A 19,257-nucleotide genomic window follows, 5' to 3' on the forward strand; every position below is an offset into this window, starting at 1 on the left:
AGATGAGAAGTGGAAAATGTTGGGGTCCAGAATGAGTAAGACTCCTCCAGTCTGTGGACTACATCAGGTTTTCTTTCTTTCTTGCACTGAGGTAGTTTATTGATTTAACATCCGGCAGACGTACACTGACAAACAGTGTGAGGCTGTTCTGTTCATCAGTCAGCAGGTGTGTTTATCATGTTAGTGTAACTCTGGAGTCTGGGCCCTGCACTTGTAAATATAATTAGTGTATCACATCCTGTTGGAACAATGTAGGGGTCTGAGCAGAAGAAAATCTGAAACAGCCCTCGCTGAGGGTCACACTTCCTACAAATCAAAAGAGCTCGACGCATTTTGAACGTGCCATCTGTTAGATAGTAAATCCACAGTCACATAAACCTGTGTCTGAATGTTTAAATACAGTGAATGAACAAAAAAGGGTTCTTTAAGTTTGCTCGTTTTCAGCCACATTGATATTAAGACAAAAATACAGTGCGTCTTATAGATATCAATTAATCCATGAGCTACACTTCGGTGTCCACTCATTTTGTAAACATTCCTGCGCTGCATTCAAGTGCCTCTGTCATCCAATGTGTGCTAGATGAAACCTTCAACCTCAAATCAAGTTATGAGGTAATTCATTCTCTGTTCTCAAATGGCCAACACTGGCACTGTTGATATCAAAGCTATTACAACACTGATGATGTGTGATCACAATAATCTGTGAAACAAGATGAGTAAGTAAATAAGATCATCTCAAGTATTGGTGCCAAATTACATTTTCTGAACTGTTCTTAGTGGCTTTGTTCAGTTATCCTTAATCCATAATTATTATTCAAACACACACACACACACACTTATATATAAATAGATGTTGTCATTTGTTATATATAGGCTTTGATAAACATGTATAACACAACATGTAGGTAATGAAGAGTTTTAGACAAATGTTCAACAAGACAAACTACGCATGTGTACATTTGTCTTACAAATGTTTAACTGTTGAATGTACACAAAGAATTAAAAGAGTGATACGTGTATTCATTACCATCCACTGCATTAGTAACTTGTTATTTGTCTTGTTCCAAAGTAACTCGTACTAACTTTCTAACTTAATTGCATTTACAGAACTGTTGCTACTGTGACCTTTACTTATCTCATTAACCAACATGGAGCATCCCAGAGCACCAGAAACAAACAACAAACAGTCACAGATAAAAAATGCTGACTCCCCAGACGCCTTGGACTCTTATCACCATGGTGACCCAGTGTGTTGCCGCTTTAATAGCTGTGAAACGCCAGTTAAATAGCTCACCTGCTTTTCTCATTACAGCTCCTCTTCACATCAGCAGCATGCGTCCAGTCTCTGAGCTAATAACTCAGATCGGAGGTTGTGAAAGAAAAATGTGGTGTCGTCTTCACAATGTGTCCCAGGGGCCTGCACTGTGGGGGGCCACGCATTTGAAGCCTCCTCAGATGAGCACCGAAACATTCAATAATTTCCTCCTCCACTTAGAACTGCAACCCTCACGCTTGCCGGAGCTAAGGCGCTGTGTAGAGAGAAATAAACAGTGTCAGATTTGCAGCAGTGTGGGTCGCTTTACGATGCAGATGAAAGTGAAAAGACTGCGCGGAGAAATGAATTATTTTATGAGTTGAGGCCACACAGAGCAGATTGACTGTCCTGTAGCTTCAGGATAAACAGTTCAGACTGCAGCAGAGCCCAAGGTGTCGTTGGTGACACAGGTGACACTGAGGCAGTGACAGTGGACTGTAAATGCCGCCCCCGTGTTGACATCCGCTGAGCTTCACCCTGACTGTCGTGGCCCAATCAGCAGAACAAACAGCACTAATGTTTGCCCAGCCCTCCTGCGCAGCCTCCCCCCAAAAAGTGCACAAGCCTCAGCCTAACCTCCCCGCAGCCCCCCACGTCTAGTTGGTGCCACCTGGCCGACACATCGCACTGTGAACCTGGGCCGACCGTCGCGCTAACCTTGGCACCAGGGTCACAAGTGCAGCACTAATTACGAAGCGTTATTTGTGCAGGAGGCGGCCCCATCAGCACCCGAGTGCACGGTCCCTCTGTCATTTGTTCAGCAAATTTACTCTGACCCTATCAAAAGCCCCCGCACCACCCCCTTCTGTTGGGCCTGGTTAAAGTTCCGATTCTGGAAGTCGTACATGCATAATGAATATAATTGTGTTATAGCCAACATAATTGCTCTGGCAACGCTGTTCTTCGTAACTGTCAAGTCAATGAAGTGCGTTTGAGTTGAGCACGGGCTGAATTTAAATGGGTTTGTTGCTTTGTGCCGAGCGCTCGCTCTCATTGGACACGACTGATAAACAGCATACCGATGTGCACTCTCCTCAACTAATCCAGTCCTGTACACATTAACATGGAGCACAGGTGGTGCAGCAGGTCGGCCATTAATCATATTGGGGTAGGTGGTTTGAAGGAACTACCCCCCTGTTCTAGAACTAGTCCCTGAACTCCAAGAAAAAATGTCAGGAGGTTTGGACAAAGTTGTCTGTAAAAGTCATGTAATCCAATACAATGTCCACGTTTAAAATAGATTTTTTTATGTATTTACATTTTCAGCTTTATTTAGACGAAATCTGAGAGATGGAACCAGGGTACCTTACCTAACAGATGCAGCTGTGGCCTGCAATGGACACAGATCTGTATATCATGATTTCTTTTCTCCACACACATCTCCCAGGGGCTGCAAAACCAAGAGAGGTGCACTTCAAAGCTCGGATTGTGCGTCGGCTGGCCATAACTCTACAGAGTCAGATATTGAACATTGAACATACAGGTTGAGGGTTGTGTGTGTTTGTGTGTGTGTGTGCGAGGGGATATTCTGTGGCCCTGTTTCCCCCCCCCTCCACCTCCAGATATCAAAGCTAACTCAGACAGTGGGGGTCTCTGGCATCCCAGGCCCCTTTTCCTCGCAGGAGACAAAGCATGGAGCGGCATCAAACCTGCATCATATTAAACAAAGCCTAAATGCTTCAAGCTGTTACACACTCCCCAATGAATCCTTTATGAAAGGGCCCCTAATGCGATTTCAAAAACACCTTGTCATCAGCCCCAGGGCAGCAGACTGGAGGAGTTTGCATGTATGTGAATGAATGGTCTCTCGGTGTTACTGAGAGTTACTGACGAATGACTCTATGAGTGTAGGTGCATATAGTTTTATGGGCCAATATGTACCTCTCTGTTGTTTCATTGACTGCCGGGGCCTCTGCTATAAATACAGGCTCTTATTGGAAACACTGATATTGTTAAATGCATGCAGTCTTGTTTTATCACATGAATGAAAGCCTGTGGGACCCGACGATAACTGAGGAGGAACCTGAATAACTTCTGGCTATTTGAAACAAGAGAGAACACATTGCGTAATAAGTTCTGAATGAAACCAAGTTATTTATTTGAAGTTAACTGATTTTTATGACGAAGGCTGTGATGTTTCATATTGATTCAACACTAAGTGCAAACTTCCATCGAGGCTGACACGTAAATTCTTAATCAAGAACTGATCTGAGTGAGTCACATTTCCACAACTTACTGGAAATGAAATGTAGAAAAACCATTGACGTTTTTCTCAGGGAATCTTTCCAGTGAAGACCAGAGTTTCAGTTAGAAACACAGAACATTTAATTTTACGGTATGTAGAGGAAACATTCCTTGTTGCTCAGAAGGTAGAGCGGGTCGAAGGTTAGTTGTTCGATCCCACTCTCCATTCTGTGTTCAAAAGTGTCCTTGGGTAAGGCACTGAACTCCAGATTCCCCCTCACGGCTGTGCCAACAATGTGTGAGTGATGTGTGATAGAGAAAGTGCAGCACTCGATGCACTGTATGAATTTATAAAACTGTCAAGAGCCTTGAGTGGTCATCAAGATTAGAAAAGCTCTAAATAAATACCATTCATCATTCTCTATTCTTATGAATTCCAATAATACATTTGTGACTATCATGAATCATCCCAGTGCAATTTGTTGGTTATATAACTTTTTTTTTATTTGCATGAGTTTTGCTGCTGTGCTTTTTACAAAAAAAAGGCGGTTACATCGTACTGTGTCTTTCGTATTTCCTCGTCAGGTGATCTTTGCCCAGTCGACGTTGCAGAGTCACGTTGTAGCACAGAAATGTGAGTGGCTGCTCTGAGGGAAACGGTGGAGCCTACAAGTAGCTTTAAAAGCAATTCCACCGCTGGTAATATTCTGTCCAATGAGAACCAGCTGGGCCTTTTCCTCCGCTGAACATCTCTGCTTCATCTTGAATCACTTTCTGAGACGCACACACACACACACACACACACACACATGCACGCACGCACGCACGCACGCACGCACACTTACACATGCATATCTGAAGAGGCACTTGCAGATCCACTGAGGCACACAGTAATCAGGTGATAATGTAAACTGTACATGTGTTAGCAGCGCTGTACACAAGCAGACACATGCATGTGCTTGCACTAGGGACGCAGCTTTAGATCCTCTGGCCAGGATCATTTGGGGTGAGCCTCACAAGTGTTTTCGGGGGGGTTGAAGTCAAAGGTAACCGATGCTGGCAGGCACATGGACAGTAAAATTCCACTCATCACAGCCCTCCAACAAATCATCTCTTCCATAACTCCCCTCACACGTCCATAACCCTCGGTGTCAGATCAAAGACTCCAGTGAATCATCACCCATCCATATATACGTTTGGCCCCGTTTTCTCCATTTTCATCCGTATCCTTTCTTTCTTTTTTCCCCCTCTCAGAAACTGTTTTTTGTCTCTCATCACCTCTCAGTCTCGCTCCTTGCCTCACGACCGGTCATCTTCTATTTACGAGGGCTGATGTGAAGGCCTGAGTCGGGGATGTGTGACAGCGGAGAGGATCTGGGCTTATTAAGGCCGCACCCTCAACCCATGTGGAGCTGGTTTTTGAGGTGTCAGACAAAGACAGAGCTACGTCATCTCGCTCGGCTGAATTATGGCCCCAGCTCATCTTTGATCTGAGAGGCAGGTCACCCCACCACCACCCCTCTCCTCACTTCTTTTTGCTGCCTTCGCCTTTTACTCTCCGGTCACCTCCATGGAGTTCATGCAGGAGCCACAGCGGACAAATACTCACCTGCAGTAAATGTTGGATGAGACATGAATTCACATACTGGACACCAACAACCACGATAAAAGATCCTAAGGACATTAACATTCCACAAACCTTGCAGAGGTGCATTAAATAATCACAAAGGATCATGATTTGAAATCTCACCAGTGCCAATATAACAACAGTGCAGGTTAAATGATTCATTCCCAACTTTTTAACACCTTTTTTCACATTGTTATTTACTCTGGAATATGATCCTGACTGGATTTCAGTCAGTTTGAGACTGTGGGGAAGTTATCATCCTGACCATTGCCTTTTTGAATAGTAGCTTGATTATCATTGCCCACAGCATATATACAGTGGAAAGAAAAGTGCTGGCTAGGGGCCCCTGCTCGCTCTTTTTCTTCTTGTGAAGTGTGTATATGTGAAGTCCATACCTCACAGACACTGTGCAGGATCAGCCCCTTATTCTGCTGGTCTCCCCTGGGGATGTAGGCCTCTCGCAAGTCGAGCCAGGGAGCAGGAGGTCAGAGGGCATAATCAGGCAAAGTGTGTCAGTGTGTGTGTCAGTGTGTGTGTGAGCGTGTGAGTGTGTGCGTGTGTGTGCGTGTGTGTGCGTGTGTGTGCGTGTGTGTGTGTGTTCTCCTGCGTGTGTATGCTTCTTTCAAGCTAAAATATCAGAGCATTGCTTTAATATATCCATGTGTGAAACATGACCTTCTTTATAAAGACATTGTATGAACTAGACCACTAGACTGTAGCCATACTCAACCTTTATGCAGAAGTATGCCAGGGTCTGAATTAAAAGTGTGACAGTCACCATTACCAGCAGAGCCCAGAACACAGAGCAGACCAGGTTTCCTGTCAGCCGAGGGCGCATTCAAACGAACACCAGGATATGTGACCAATACCAAGTGAGCACTCATGGGTTCAAACTATGTCGTTCAGCTTTCAGGAGGTATTCAGTTCCAGCCCATTTACAACGACCAGTCTCCCCGGATGTGTAAAACACACAAAACATGGGCTCATGTACTCGAGATGCTGTTGTTTGATTATTTTTAAATAGTCCTCTGTGAACGAAAGTGTGGCCGTCTCTGCAGTGTGAATTAGCAAAATTGCTTCCTAATAAGAGGCAATTATTCAGCACAATTTGATTAATGACAGACTCACATTAACAACTGAGGCCTTGTTTCCGTAATATATTCATGAACATCAACCTGTTTGTAGAGAGAACATGAAACATATTTGATCTCTCATTTGAAACCTTGTCTAGAATGCATCATTTCAATGTCGTTAAATAAGTGTGGTTTTCTTAAAAATAAGATCAGATTTTATTTCCATAGGAATAATCTTACACATATTCCACCTCACCGTTTTTTGGTCTTTATTCTTCCATTTGAAATTAAAATAAAATGCCTGTTATCTGCTTTTTGTGAGAGTTAAGCAACACAGCTTAGCTGTAGTCACCCCCCCCCCAAAAAAAACAATAGAGCCAAAGAGATCTCTGGAGGTCAGTCAGCTGATTTGGACAAACCCAACATTTTGGCAGTGGATAAATTCAGCTGTATAATATGAGCCATCTGTGCACTATGAGCCGCTCTTTGCGAGGGAAAAACATGACATGACAGATGAAGAAGTGGACCGCTGACAAAACGCACGGACAAACCGTGCGCTGGAGGTATCCGCAGAAACCGGAGAGCTGCTCGGTTAGTTTAAGCCTCTTTCCTGTTTCACTTCCACATTATAGGGACCGTGCAGAACGCGCGGCCTTGATTCGATTACGCATCAAGCGGATGGATTTCGCGCAGCAGTCCAGCAGAATCTGTGCGTAAATCGCTCTCCGCAGTGCGCAGTGAAAACATCAGTGTTTACAGTTACATGGTGCGTCTGGATATAAAAGGGCCTTGGAGAGAGTGCGCGTTCCGGGGCGCACAGCCTCCACACTCCAACAGCAAATGGATTTTATACAGCAGTTAACTCACTAGTTTTATTGACCTGCAGCTCAGACTGATGTTTTATTATAAACTCAAAACCCCATAAGCCTCTGATGCGTTTCAGAGATATGTTTGAACATTTGGATAAAGGTGTGGTAAAAAATGTTTTTAAAAAAAGTTTTAAAACACGTGTTTATATCATATTCATCAACAATAATTCAACATAAATACAAGTATCCAAAGATGTTGAACAGAATATATTGGGCATTTGTTTTGTAATATAACAAATATAATTTATCTTGAATTCATCTTTTATCCAATTTAGTATCCAGGCCTAATAAAAAGGCCTAATTGTAACTCTCTATCAAAAAATGTCTGTTTAAACACATTGGGGGGAAAAGACATGAGCATTGTTTTTTTTGTTTCCAATTCTTTGTTCTGTAGATACTTTGCAATGTGTTTGCTCAATAAAATATATATTAAAAAATGTCTGTTTGATGGGACTCACTTTGCACAAAATGAAAACAAAACAAAAAGATCCGTTTCAGTTGCTTTTTGACTAATAAGTTCCTCTTTCGGTCATATCCCAGACACAAGAAACCATGAGCGGTCCCTCCTGCTTATTAGCGGAGCAGGACGCACACTGGCTCCCCCTCCGCCCTCCAAACCACTCCCCTTCCACCTCCAAAACTATTTAGCATCTGAAACTGGGATAAAGTTTCCAAAAAAGTTTAAGGAAAAAACTTCCTGCGTGAGGAGAAGACGCGTGTGCCAACCTGAAAACCAGAGTTTTCCCAAAAGCACCAGGCGCAAGAGAGAGAGGGAGAGCGGGGAGGCACCCTGACATTTTCCCCTCATCTGGACGGATATCTATACATTTGTGTAACCACGGCTTCGAAGGTGGACAGCGTGTTTTCCTCTCTATCCCTGCATTTCTTCAAGAAAGAAATGGAAGAGGGCTCCAGCTCCCCGGTGTCCCCTGTGGATAGTCTGGTGACCAGCGAGGAGGAGCTGGACAGACAGCAGAAGCGCTTCGCGACGAAGAGGAGGCACAGTAAAAAATCCAGCGAGGACAGCAGCGGCGGCAGCAGCAGCCCGGGCCCGGTGAAGCGAGGCAAGAAGCCGAGCCCGAGCAGCAGCCAGTCGTACGAGGAGCTGCAGAACCAGCGGGTGCTCGCAAACGTGCGGGAGAGGCAACGGACTCAGTCCCTGAACGAGGCCTTCGCGTCTTTGCGCAAAATCATCCCCACGCTCCCCTCGGACAAACTGAGCAAGATACAGACGCTGAAGCTCGCCTCCAGATACATTGACTTTCTGTGTCAGGTGCTGCAGAGCGACGAGATGGACAGCAAGATGTCCAGCTGCAGCTACGTTGCGCACGAAAGACTCAGTTACGCCTTCTCCGTGTGGAGGATGGAGGGCGCGTGGTCTATGTCCGCAACTCACTAGCAGCCACAGACCGGCACTAAAAGCCAAAGCGGTGGGTACCACAAGACTGCAGCAAGGACAAGCAGGGTTTATTTAGCAGGAGCACAAGTATGAATTCACATTACACACAAGGCAGTCACTGATAAACAGTATAGACAAATAATACACAAACATATGAGACTGATTTAAACTTGTATTCTGTGGATTTCACTCACACACCCACGCACCTTTCTGCACAAATTGCGCGTAAAGTTGCGGTGTTTGACCACGTGTGTTGGATTTGGAATGTGTCATTTATAAACTGCCACATTTTGAACACACTGACCAAACACACTGTGACCGGTCAGATGGCAGGCAGGGACGCGGCGGTGCTCGCTTGTCGTGCTTGTGCCAGATTTCACACCGAGGCCTCAGCGTCTGCAGCTGGATGCTGCTGCTGTTGCTGCGCACCCCCGGTTACAGCTGATCCACCAGAGTACATGGTCCTCTGAAGGATCCAGTCAAATTTAAACGAAAATCCAGATCAGGATGTGGAGGAGAGGGACATTGAATCTGTTTGGAGAGCGTGATTAGGCGCATGGGAAGTAGGTGAATTTAAACAAATAACCGTTTGGGAACCATTTCACGCAAATGCACAATACGCTTCCTCTGAGTGAGCCTATTTTTAAAATTAAGTTTTGCAGCTCATCTTCATTTTCACAGTATTCGACAATGAAATGGGTAAAACAAATACAACAGAAAGCAGCAGGCCGCATCAAAACGCAGCTGTATAGTGGCACCGCGGGTAATTTATATCCACAACAGAGAGCTTTCCTGTGAGGAGACCGCAGGAATGGGCAGCTCGGCTGGATATGAAAGTTCAAGCCAGTGCAAGGCAATAAAAACAGAGGCCTGTATTAACAAGCAGCTTTTGCGCACGCTTGTTTGCAGGAGGGTTTCGTCTGTGTCCAAAATAATATAATGCACAAAGTTAAGAGGTATAATTATCACTGATATTATAAATTGTTGTGTTTTATCGTTTGGAAAACTAAATTCCACTTTGCAGCACAGCACCAGAGAGAGACAAAGAGAAAAGTAAAGATAAATACATTTAATAGTGATGTGAACAATGGCCACATCACGACATCTGCTTTGTTGTCAGCAAATTTCCATAAGAGGAGTTTCTGTGAAAAAGAACCTGACAGATACAAAATGATAATTGAACCTGAGGCCTCAGACATGACCCCTCCACACCAGCTTAACAAAATAAAAGAGATAGTGTAATGCCAGCTGTTTATTGCAGGACTACATTCTTGTTGAATGGTTTTGATTGAGTGATGGTGAATAACACCTTAGAGTTAGAATAAGCAGAGGCAGGTTTTGTTTAGTTCTCATGGGTCTGACATGTAGTTTACAGAAAGGCTTTGTTGTCTTATAAACACACTGGTGCTGCAGAGCAGGAATCAGCCGCATTATTATAGTGATTTGTGTAAGTACAGTCAATTTGAATGTGCATTTTTTTCTCTCAGTAATCCGGAGTTGAATTCAGCTCTGGAAAATAACAAATAGATTTTCCTTAGAAACTCGGTCATAAAGGCCTATATTAGCTTTTGAAGGATCCCAGTTATAATCTCATGTTCTCCTCCAAAAATGTGCATGCACAGAAGCAAAAGAATAATTATTATTATAGGATAATATTTATTGGGTTGCATGTACTGAAACTGGCAAAAAAATCAAAAAAATAAAATGATGATATTATTTGTACATGTGATAAAAGGCCTTGTAAAAAATAAACGTTAAAGTGAACTTATTTGATATATTTCTATAATAACTGTTCTCTTAGGAAACATTGTATTGTTTTAGGACTGAGCAGTATAATGAAGATTTACACAGGTGCAAAAAAGGAAAACTGATTTTCTTTTATTTTAGTTTCTCTGCAGCTGCAGGATCACACACAAACTGCCTCTGCTGCCATGTGGTTTTACTCAGTTCAGTGGATAATCATTGATTCATTAATGACTTCCCACATCCAAAATGAGTCAGTCAACGTTGAAAATATATATGTGTGAATATAAGTGCATCTCACACGTCCACTATTATAATGCATGTTTTCTCCCTCTGTCCACTGCAGACTGTTTACTTCTACAAAAGACCAAAGGTGTTGTTGAAGAACCCATCGACCTCAGAGGCATGGTGAGGAGACCATCTATTATATAATGTGACCCACAACCACCAAGCCCCCAGGAGCCTGCACATGGACGCGGATTCATCACAACCGTTTCTAACTGTGCGGAGCTGTGCGTGTGTGTGTGAGTGTGAGTGTGTGTGTGTGTGTGTATGTGTGTGTGTGTGTGTGTGTGAGTGTGTGTAAGGGTTAGGGTGGTGAGGGTGAGGAGAGAGCCAAGAAGCCTAAGGTGTGTTTGTAGCTGCAGGATCCACGTCCTGCATTTCATGCAAAGCCATCCTTTGATCACAATTGTTTTTTTAATGAAGGAGATATATTTTGTTTCGCAAAGACTTTAAACCAAAATATAAATATATGAATATAAATTTAAATATATATATAAATGAATGCATATTGTACATACCTGTGTAAGTGCGCCTGTAGCTTGTAAAAAGGGACCAATGCAATGTTCAAGTCATTCCTGCATGGATTTATCTTTAGCAAGTCTCCAAACACTCCGTCCAATGTACATTTTCTTCTGTTTTTGCTTATTTATTAAAACACATATTTTTGAACAAAACATGACTGATTCATTATTATTATTATTATAGCTGTACATTTAAAAGTTTCTGCTGAAACCTTAATCCAACAATATACAAATTAAAAGTTAAACATTTAAAACAGTGTGCTTGTCTATTTGGCTCTTATATAAAGTAAAAAAAATAACAACCAACAGTGTATTAATTCCAGTGCTGGGTGTGAGCAGTTGCCCCTTTTCTCCCCTTTCCTCTTGTTATGGAAAGAAAATACCCACTTTAAAAAAAACAGGGACCATAAAAAAAATACAGGTTCATTAACAGTGGAGGAAATTTGAGCCAGTTTCAAGCTCAGGCTTATAAAATGCTTGTCCGCTCAAATAACGAGGAATCATTTCAAATGGCCTCTGGGCCCTTTAACGAGCAGGAGCCCAACACGAGCAGATAAGGACAATAACTCTCAGCCTGCAGCTCAGAAATAAAATAACATTAAATCAAAAAAATAAGAGGAGCGAAGAACATTCCTTTCAATCTCTCTCCCAACATTCAAAGTGTTTACATGTCGTTTTCCCTGCAGACGTGGTCAGATACAATCTAAACAGTGAAAGAGTTCATTGTTAACACGGGGCTGCTACACTGTAAATACAGGCGGACTCTCTGAGGCTGCTGAAATCTCACCCACCATAAGTTCAACTTTTAAATAGCTCCACAATTTTACCACCAGCAACACAAGCAGCAGCCTCTCAGTTTACCTGCAGGGGATCTATACACTGGGATTGAGAAGGATACAGTTCAACACCTGTCAGTTCTAATCCTTATAGAGACGATGCTGTGGTTGTGGCATCATGTGTGGAAGTATCAGAATGTCTGGCAGCTTGTCTCATCATGTGAGGAGGCTGGAGGGGCAGCACACCTGCATCGGAGGTTTATCCTCCTCCCGGTGTGTGGAGATGCTGATGCACCAAACTCACACTATGCACTGGTTAATTAGACTTTACACACACTACATGTTAAATGTGTGTGTGTGTGTGTGTGTGTGTGCATGCGTGCGTGCGTGCGTGCGTGAGCAGAACTATTTGATGTGAAAAAGCTCTGTTTGACTTTCTGAAAAAGTGAGTGGTTTGCATTGGTGGGTGTTTCACTGTTGATCGCTGAGAGCAGGAATCACTTGTTCTCCTCATTGGCCGAGTTCTGAGACCCAGAATCAGTTGCATTCATCTCAGTGTCATCTTTTTGAAATCAAGTGACACTTCTGACAGAGTGTGTGACACTGTGCTCTCTGTGACTAACTCTAAGTCTGCTGCATGCTTCAGGAGGGACAGACTGTGCATGTTCTGCATTTACATTTACACATGCTGGATAAATTCAGCTGTCTGTGGGATCCTGGCAAAACTAAAATGATTAAATATCATATTTTCTGTTGACTCTCAATCAATATTCCTGCAGCCACTTTTGTGATAATTTCAAACAAACATTTACAGTTACTTGAAATCATTTCCTTTTCATAATAACTTCACAAATGCCACAATGTGCTGTCACTTTTTGCCATGGTGGTCTCAGATGGTGTCAGACAGCCCTTCCTACCTAGGCCGGGCCTATCCATAGGAGCCTGTTTGATACCTGCTCATTATCCCGGGCCCTCACAGCTGAGCAGCTCAGAACCACCCGGGGGCCACTGCTCCAGCGGTGCGAGAGATCCAGATGTTTCCCGTAAAATCAGACGGAAAAAGCTACAAAACTTTAATTTGCAGTAAAAAGGGAATAAAGTGAGGGTTTACACTCTGTGTGCCTCAAACGGTATTCTGTGTTCGTCTGGTTCAATAAAAAACTAAATCCCAAGGTTAGCCTTATACCACTCTCGAGGCTAATGTCGGCGAGACTGAACTTCCCCTCAGTGTGTGTGTGTGTGTGTGTGTGTGTGTGTGTGTGTGTGTGTTTGGCAAAGTTGGAAGTCAGCTGCCACCACAGCAATAAGACTTCAAATAAGTATTGATCCTTCTCTGTTTATCCCCAATTGGGTGTTGTGGACGATCACTTATCAATTAATTCTTCAAATCAATGAAGTTTGGCAAATAATTGGAACCATGATTATCAAATTAGATTTTCTGTATTTCAAGCACAAGTAATGGGGAAGAACAGGCTTTATGTTTGTAAAAGAGAAAATAAAACAAAAGCCTGATATTTAAAGTGAATCCAGTGAAGATAAGTTTAATAATATTTTTAGCTGATGTGAACTTTAGTTTAGTTGTTTTATTTGACTCAAACACTGCAGCTACACTTATTTCCTCCATAAATCAACACATCTCGTTGCTGAGTTTACACAAGTGCCTGCTGAGGCCCTGCACGGCGTTCCCAATCAGAACAACTTTATTTGCTCTTTGCTCTGAACATAGATGAGTTTGGTTTTGGCCTCAGTGCCTGTGCAGATATTTTGACGTCTAAACTAATAGAGCGATGAATCGGGATACAGATGGTGAACGGACAGAACCTCATACAGAGCCAGGGGAGAGAGAGAGAGCTGCTTCTCAGAGGAACCTGGCAGAACCCGGGCTGTCGAGGCCGACTGGATGAAGAGGAATTACCTGAGGTTCTGGCCTGTTTCTCCAGCTCGTATCCGTCTTCCCCTCATTTCATCATTTAATCAGACGCCTTAAGACTTTGATCCTGCACATAAGGCCCCCGCCACATTTTCATCAGGCCTCAGGAAGGTGATTTCTTTTCTTTAAGGACTATTTCCCTGAAATCGGTGGGCACACAAAATAACATACATATTCACAATCGAGCGCGGCTCTGTCCAGCTGTGCTGATGGAGGGGAGAGGCTTCACGCCAAGATTCACCAAACTGGTCTGGAGATTTAAATGAATACCTTCCAGTCTGTAGATTCCCCTCAGGATATTGGTTCAGAGCCTCAAACCAAAGGTGGATGTAAAACCTTAGAGAGGATTTACACGCTATGAAAACAACATGACATTTGCTTTTACTGAACCCTGAAGGAGTCTCACACTGAGCTACAGGAGAACTTATTTTTCCAATACCTGCAGACGTGTCCGTCAGTGAAGAGCTCGACCCTTCTCTCTTGTTGGTGCTGGAGTCACTGACCCTGTGAAGGCAGATATTCTCTATGTATGGTGGCAGTGAAGCAGAAGATATGATAGCACCATGCGTCGGGCCCTTCCTCTGTTTCCCAGTCCTCTGAAGATGACGGATTACGTTTCCAATATCCTGATGTCAAACAAATAATCTGAATAAGACACTGACATGTAAACAACATTTTCCGATTACCTTTACCTGAATCAAGTCATCCTTGGAGTAAGCTAAAATCTAATTAAGACATGTGGAGTATTAGTCTAAATATGTAGACATGTATACATCTTAATCCCATTATAACAGATATGTTTTCACAGCATTTTACTACATTTACATCCAGCAGCTAACAACTGATTGACTTCACATGTTCTGGGTATGAACAAGATTTTAAAAAATGTTGTAGCTTTTGTAAAATTAGAAAGAAAACACCCAAAATGCATCGTGCATTTTAAAATATCAGGTTGGAGTTTTAAAACTGGCAGAATAACATTGGATGTAATGAGGTGAGTCATAATCAGACTAAACTCTGTAACATGTAAACAAGAATATGAATGAAATATTCTACTAGCAACTCATGTAAACACCATAATCTAAATAATCTTATTCTGAATGAGCTCAATAGTCTGAATATTAGTGTCCATGAAAACATTTTTAAATATTCTCACCTCGTAACCCTCTCCCATGAATCCTCAGTGGTTTGTTGTGGACTCTGGAAGCTGTGGACAGGAATATGTATACAAGCAGCACTGTAAGGACAATGGGATGTGACTTCCCTCTGTATTGATGCAGATGACATGTCTGTGCATGCTTCACATCTGTGAAAACACCTTTCTTGAATCTGAGGTTGTTGCCATGTCCCAATAAATGAAACACATAGAGGACAGTCTCCCGACATGAAGTGCAAAGGCTGCGAAATAAATTCATGTTGGTGCAGATGCTTTGATTCAATTCCTCCACGGTGTGTGATGTGGGACTTGGGTGTCGTCCATAACGGACTGACTAAACAAAAGACTTATCTTGTTCATGTCATAGGGAATAAGAAAATAAAAATCGAAATATGAAAAACAATGTCTATACTGAGTAATATTTGACCTGCAATGGGAAGATAGTCTTTAAGTATTTATGGGAACGTTTGTGTGTGTGTTGCATAGCTCTCGCTCTTGGCTCTGAGCACATCTTCTTTTCTGGCGCTGTCCACTGTCCATCTGGTCTCACACACACACACACACACACACACACACACACACACACACACACACACACACACACACACACACACACACACACACACACACAGTGCAGAGCAAACTGCCATGGGCAATAACATTTTAAAAACTGCTCAGTTTCCTTCGTCCGTTCCATTTCTGAAATGCTCTGTATTTCTGCACTGGCGTATCTGCTGTGTTTACACTGCGCCGGTGAAGAAATGTACAGACTGCAGCAACACTCTCCCTGATCATGACCTGTCACTGCCCACAAGGTTAGAAACTATCTGACTTCAGTGATTTTGGCCAAATGAGATGAGGGACATGGAGACACTGCTCTGACTGTTTTTACTGTTTCCACAAACATCAACATGCACAGATGCATGTTACATTTACTCTTCTCTGCCAGGCATTTAAGAATCAGCGCTTTGGTCTTATCTTGGCTCTGCATCGCAGCTCGAGCTGAAGTTTTATGATAGAAATCGCTGGCTTGATAATTTGCCGTCACCATGACCACAAGAAAAACCATGGAGCCGACACTTTCAGACCTTCCCCTGTTCTTTTCTTTTTTCTTCGCCGTTTACATCTGAGAATCACAGTAACAGACCCAGCATCCTCTTCACCTCCAGCTGTGAAACTTGATTCATCTCCAGGTGTCAGGAGGAGATGGGGGAGGAAGAGGGGGGAGATTGGGAAGGAGGGGTCCTATGTATGTTTGTAGGGCGACATGCCGACGTTCCCCCTCCTGCTTTGCTCTTCATTAGCACCGGTGAAGACCGCGGGGTCAGCAGAGGTCAGTGGGTCATACACGAGTTCAGTGTGTGTTCAGGAGCCGCCCTTCTCCCTGATTCAGCCTCATTCTCTCTTCATTCATAAAAGTAGAACTTACAAATGTAAATGAGGGTTATTTCAATTGAATCTAGCCAAAATAAGATTCCAGCTTAAATTAGACTGACCCTCAGTAAAGCTCAAACCTCCACCAAAGGCCCGAATGTTCCCTTTAATTCAGTGAAGCTGCACCAAATTTCACACACTCTTACATCAGTTCCCTAAATGTGCCAGATTTTTTTTCCATCAAGATGCATCAATTTCCTGGGAAATTAAGAAAATGTTGAAAAATCTCTATATCTATTTATGGATCCGCCTTCTGATGAGTTCTTCCCTGATCCAAACCACATCCTTCCAACCGAGTTTTAAATAAATCCATCTGGTAGTTTGTGCATAATGTTGCTAACTAATAAAAGGATAGGGGTGAAAATATAAGATTATAAATACAATGTACAAAAAATACAATGCTTCAAATAAGTCTGATCCCCAAGGTACCACTGTAGAGGCATATTGTTCAAACGCACTCTACATAGTTTTTCTTGTAGTTTGATGAAAGTGTTGAAGTTTGAAATGAGCAGAACCTACGAAACAAACAACATACGGGGACGTCTCGCCAAACTCATCCATGGGACCTCACGTTTCATCTATAAAACCTTCAAACCCAGGTGGAACCACAAGTTCCAAAGTGGCAAACAAGAGAAAAATGAAAAGAAAGCTTCCTTTAGCAACAAATTTGTTACAATGCTTTGGACTAATGATTTTAAACTCAAGGCCCACTTACTAGTTTTTTTGTTTTTCGAGAGCTTTAATCCATATTACATTGGAATAAATCCATCTCTGTGAAAAGTGAGCAAATTGCCTTTCAGATGAAAGTCATGCCATGCATCTATCAATACAACAAAAAGCTGAAAGGTTAGTAAGTGGATCTTAAGTGTCAGTCACTGTCTGTTTAACTGTAAAGTACAAATGTGTATATAAAAACAATAGCAACAGGCAGATGTATTTGGGAGTTTTACCAGCAGAACATTTGGTTGGTATTTGTGAGCTCTGGCTCTTATTTGTTTCACCATAATGGACATTATGGAGTGAAATGGAGTTAACAGTGTGGTGGAGGTAAAGCAGAAATTGTAACTGGGTGTTCTGGTTCATCCTGTAACTTAATAATAAAGCAAAAGCACGGGTTCCTAAGCTGCACTGATCTTTGCACCGCAGCTTGTACTCTTGACACCCAAGCTGACGGTGACCCGGCCTCAGTGTTATGTTTGCACCAGCTCCTCGTAGCCTTGTGTGTCCTCGTCCCTTTGACGCTCAACACCAGACTAAACACTTACAGTAGCAAGACAAGCAAACGCTGCACAGCTTTTCAAATACGCTATGGATCAGAGGTCGCAACTGGACCGATGAAAAATCCACTGGAAAGAAGGGCAACCAGTGACAGACTGTCTCGGTACATGCTCGGAATAAAACAATTGAAGCTGGAGATTAAAAAAAGAATTTGACATCAAATTTACCCTCTGGTCTGAGTCTTTCTTTAGATTTCACTTTTCTGATGCCCAACATATTTGTGTCGGTGACTCAAAACAGATCCTAATGACTCTCATGTATAATTAGTTTTATTTGTCATTGCAGCAGCTGGCCAAAACCTCATCGCCCATTTCGAGGACGATGAGGTTTTTTAGTCTGCAATTAAAAACCGTGGTGATGAGCACAGCTGGGAGGATGAGGCCTCTTTTTGTTTTTTTGGGTGGATGTGTAATGAGAGAGTGACACTGCATGAAGATGAGCTGCCGCAGACCAGACTGCAGAGACACAGGAGGGAATATACATTTTATTTTTGGGGAGGGGGTTACCAGATTTGAACCCTTACTGACATTTCAACCCTTTGTTGTGGCGAAGAGGCGGCCATCTTGTGGGCTGGTCTTCCGATTGGGGGAAAGTTCAACTTGCAGGGCTCCACCTTTACACTGACCCGACCTCGCCGAGGGGTCACAGGGTTTGTGTGTCGCTATACGGCGGAGATGACGAACGTGTCGACGCCTACGGTGAGCTAAAGGTGAGACGGGCAGTCTGAGTGTCATGAGCGCGCTTGTTTAAATGTTTCCAGCCACTGAGGAACCATAAAGAGAACAAGTTCCCACCCTTACGTCATTCTTTTTATAAAACCCATCAGAGCTCAGCATCTGTATGACGGTAAATATTGTCCCTCGTGTCTGTTAAACGAATTCCCTCAAGGATCCAGAGATGCGCTACTCTTCGTTTGCCTTTGACCCTGCGTGGCGTCTCAAAGCTCCGTGATTTACAGAGATTGTGACAAGGCCACAAAGCTGTATTATTTACACTTACTCACTAAATTCAGGGTTCGACAGGGAAGCAGAGGAATGTGTGTTTATTTGAGGGGAGGTAGGGCGGGATCGGTCTTGTTTGCCTTTGGACTGTTGTCTTAGCGTTAGTTCCACCACCAACAGGGATTCACTACTGTTTATTTGGACACTAGCTCAGACCTTTGCCCTGTCCAAATGGGTGGCTAATCCCAGTCAAAGCTACTGTGGGGGCCTGGCTGCCATTCCTCTGATACTGCCTCCCTCTGGACTTCAAGGGGAACTCCTCTAATCAAAGTGTGTTTACAGCTTTTGAGAACTGCTGCTTTTTTTTGAAAGTTGGACAATTTGCCTCAAGTGATTGAGTCTGCAGGAAAAATAGAGAATAAGGATTAAACTGTGGTTGTGGAAAGAACTGACTTCCTGCTGCCTGTTCCTCATCTTTGCTTCAGGCCTCACCACAACCAAATCACTGATCTATTGGTGATCAAGGTGCATTGTGGGTAATGTAGACAGCAGTATTTTGACAAAAAAAAGAACACAATAGATTTGTGCCAATTCTGGAGTCACATCCTTTACAAGAAACAGGCAATGAAGGCCAAGAAGGAACCTTTGTGTGTGGTGTGCAGACCGTGGCAGCCAAACTGAAATGAGACGGTCTGGTCTGTTCTACAAAGGATGTAATTGATAATA

At 43.0% G+C, this 19,257-nt stretch overlaps 1 protein-coding gene across 1 annotated transcript; it reads left to right on the top strand.

The window, feature by feature from the left end:
• Nucleotides 1-7,741: 7,741 nt before the first annotated feature.
• On the top strand, nt 7,742-11,169 carry twist2. The gene is made up of 2 exons (XM_020089845.2): nt 7,742-8,498; nt 10,557-11,169. The coding sequence occupies exon 1, from the start codon at nt 7,967-7,969 to the stop codon at nt 8,465-8,467; it is 501 nt and encodes a 166-aa protein (XP_019945404.1). The 5' UTR covers nt 7,742-7,966; the 3' UTR covers nt 8,468-8,498; nt 10,557-11,169.
• Nucleotides 11,170-19,257: the final 8,088 nt, after the last annotated feature.

Source organism: Paralichthys olivaceus, chromosome 10 (assembly GCF_024713975.1).
Source record: "Paralichthys olivaceus isolate ysfri-2021 chromosome 10, ASM2471397v2, whole genome shotgun sequence".
Lineage (NCBI taxonomy): Eukaryota > Metazoa > Chordata > Actinopteri > Pleuronectiformes > Paralichthyidae > Paralichthys > Paralichthys olivaceus.

Excerpts from the sequence above, each read along its gene's own strand:
- twist2 (XM_020089845.2), top strand. The coding sequence starts at position 7,967 with ATGGAAGAGGGCTCCAGCTCCCCGGTGTCCCCTGTGGATAGTCTGGTG.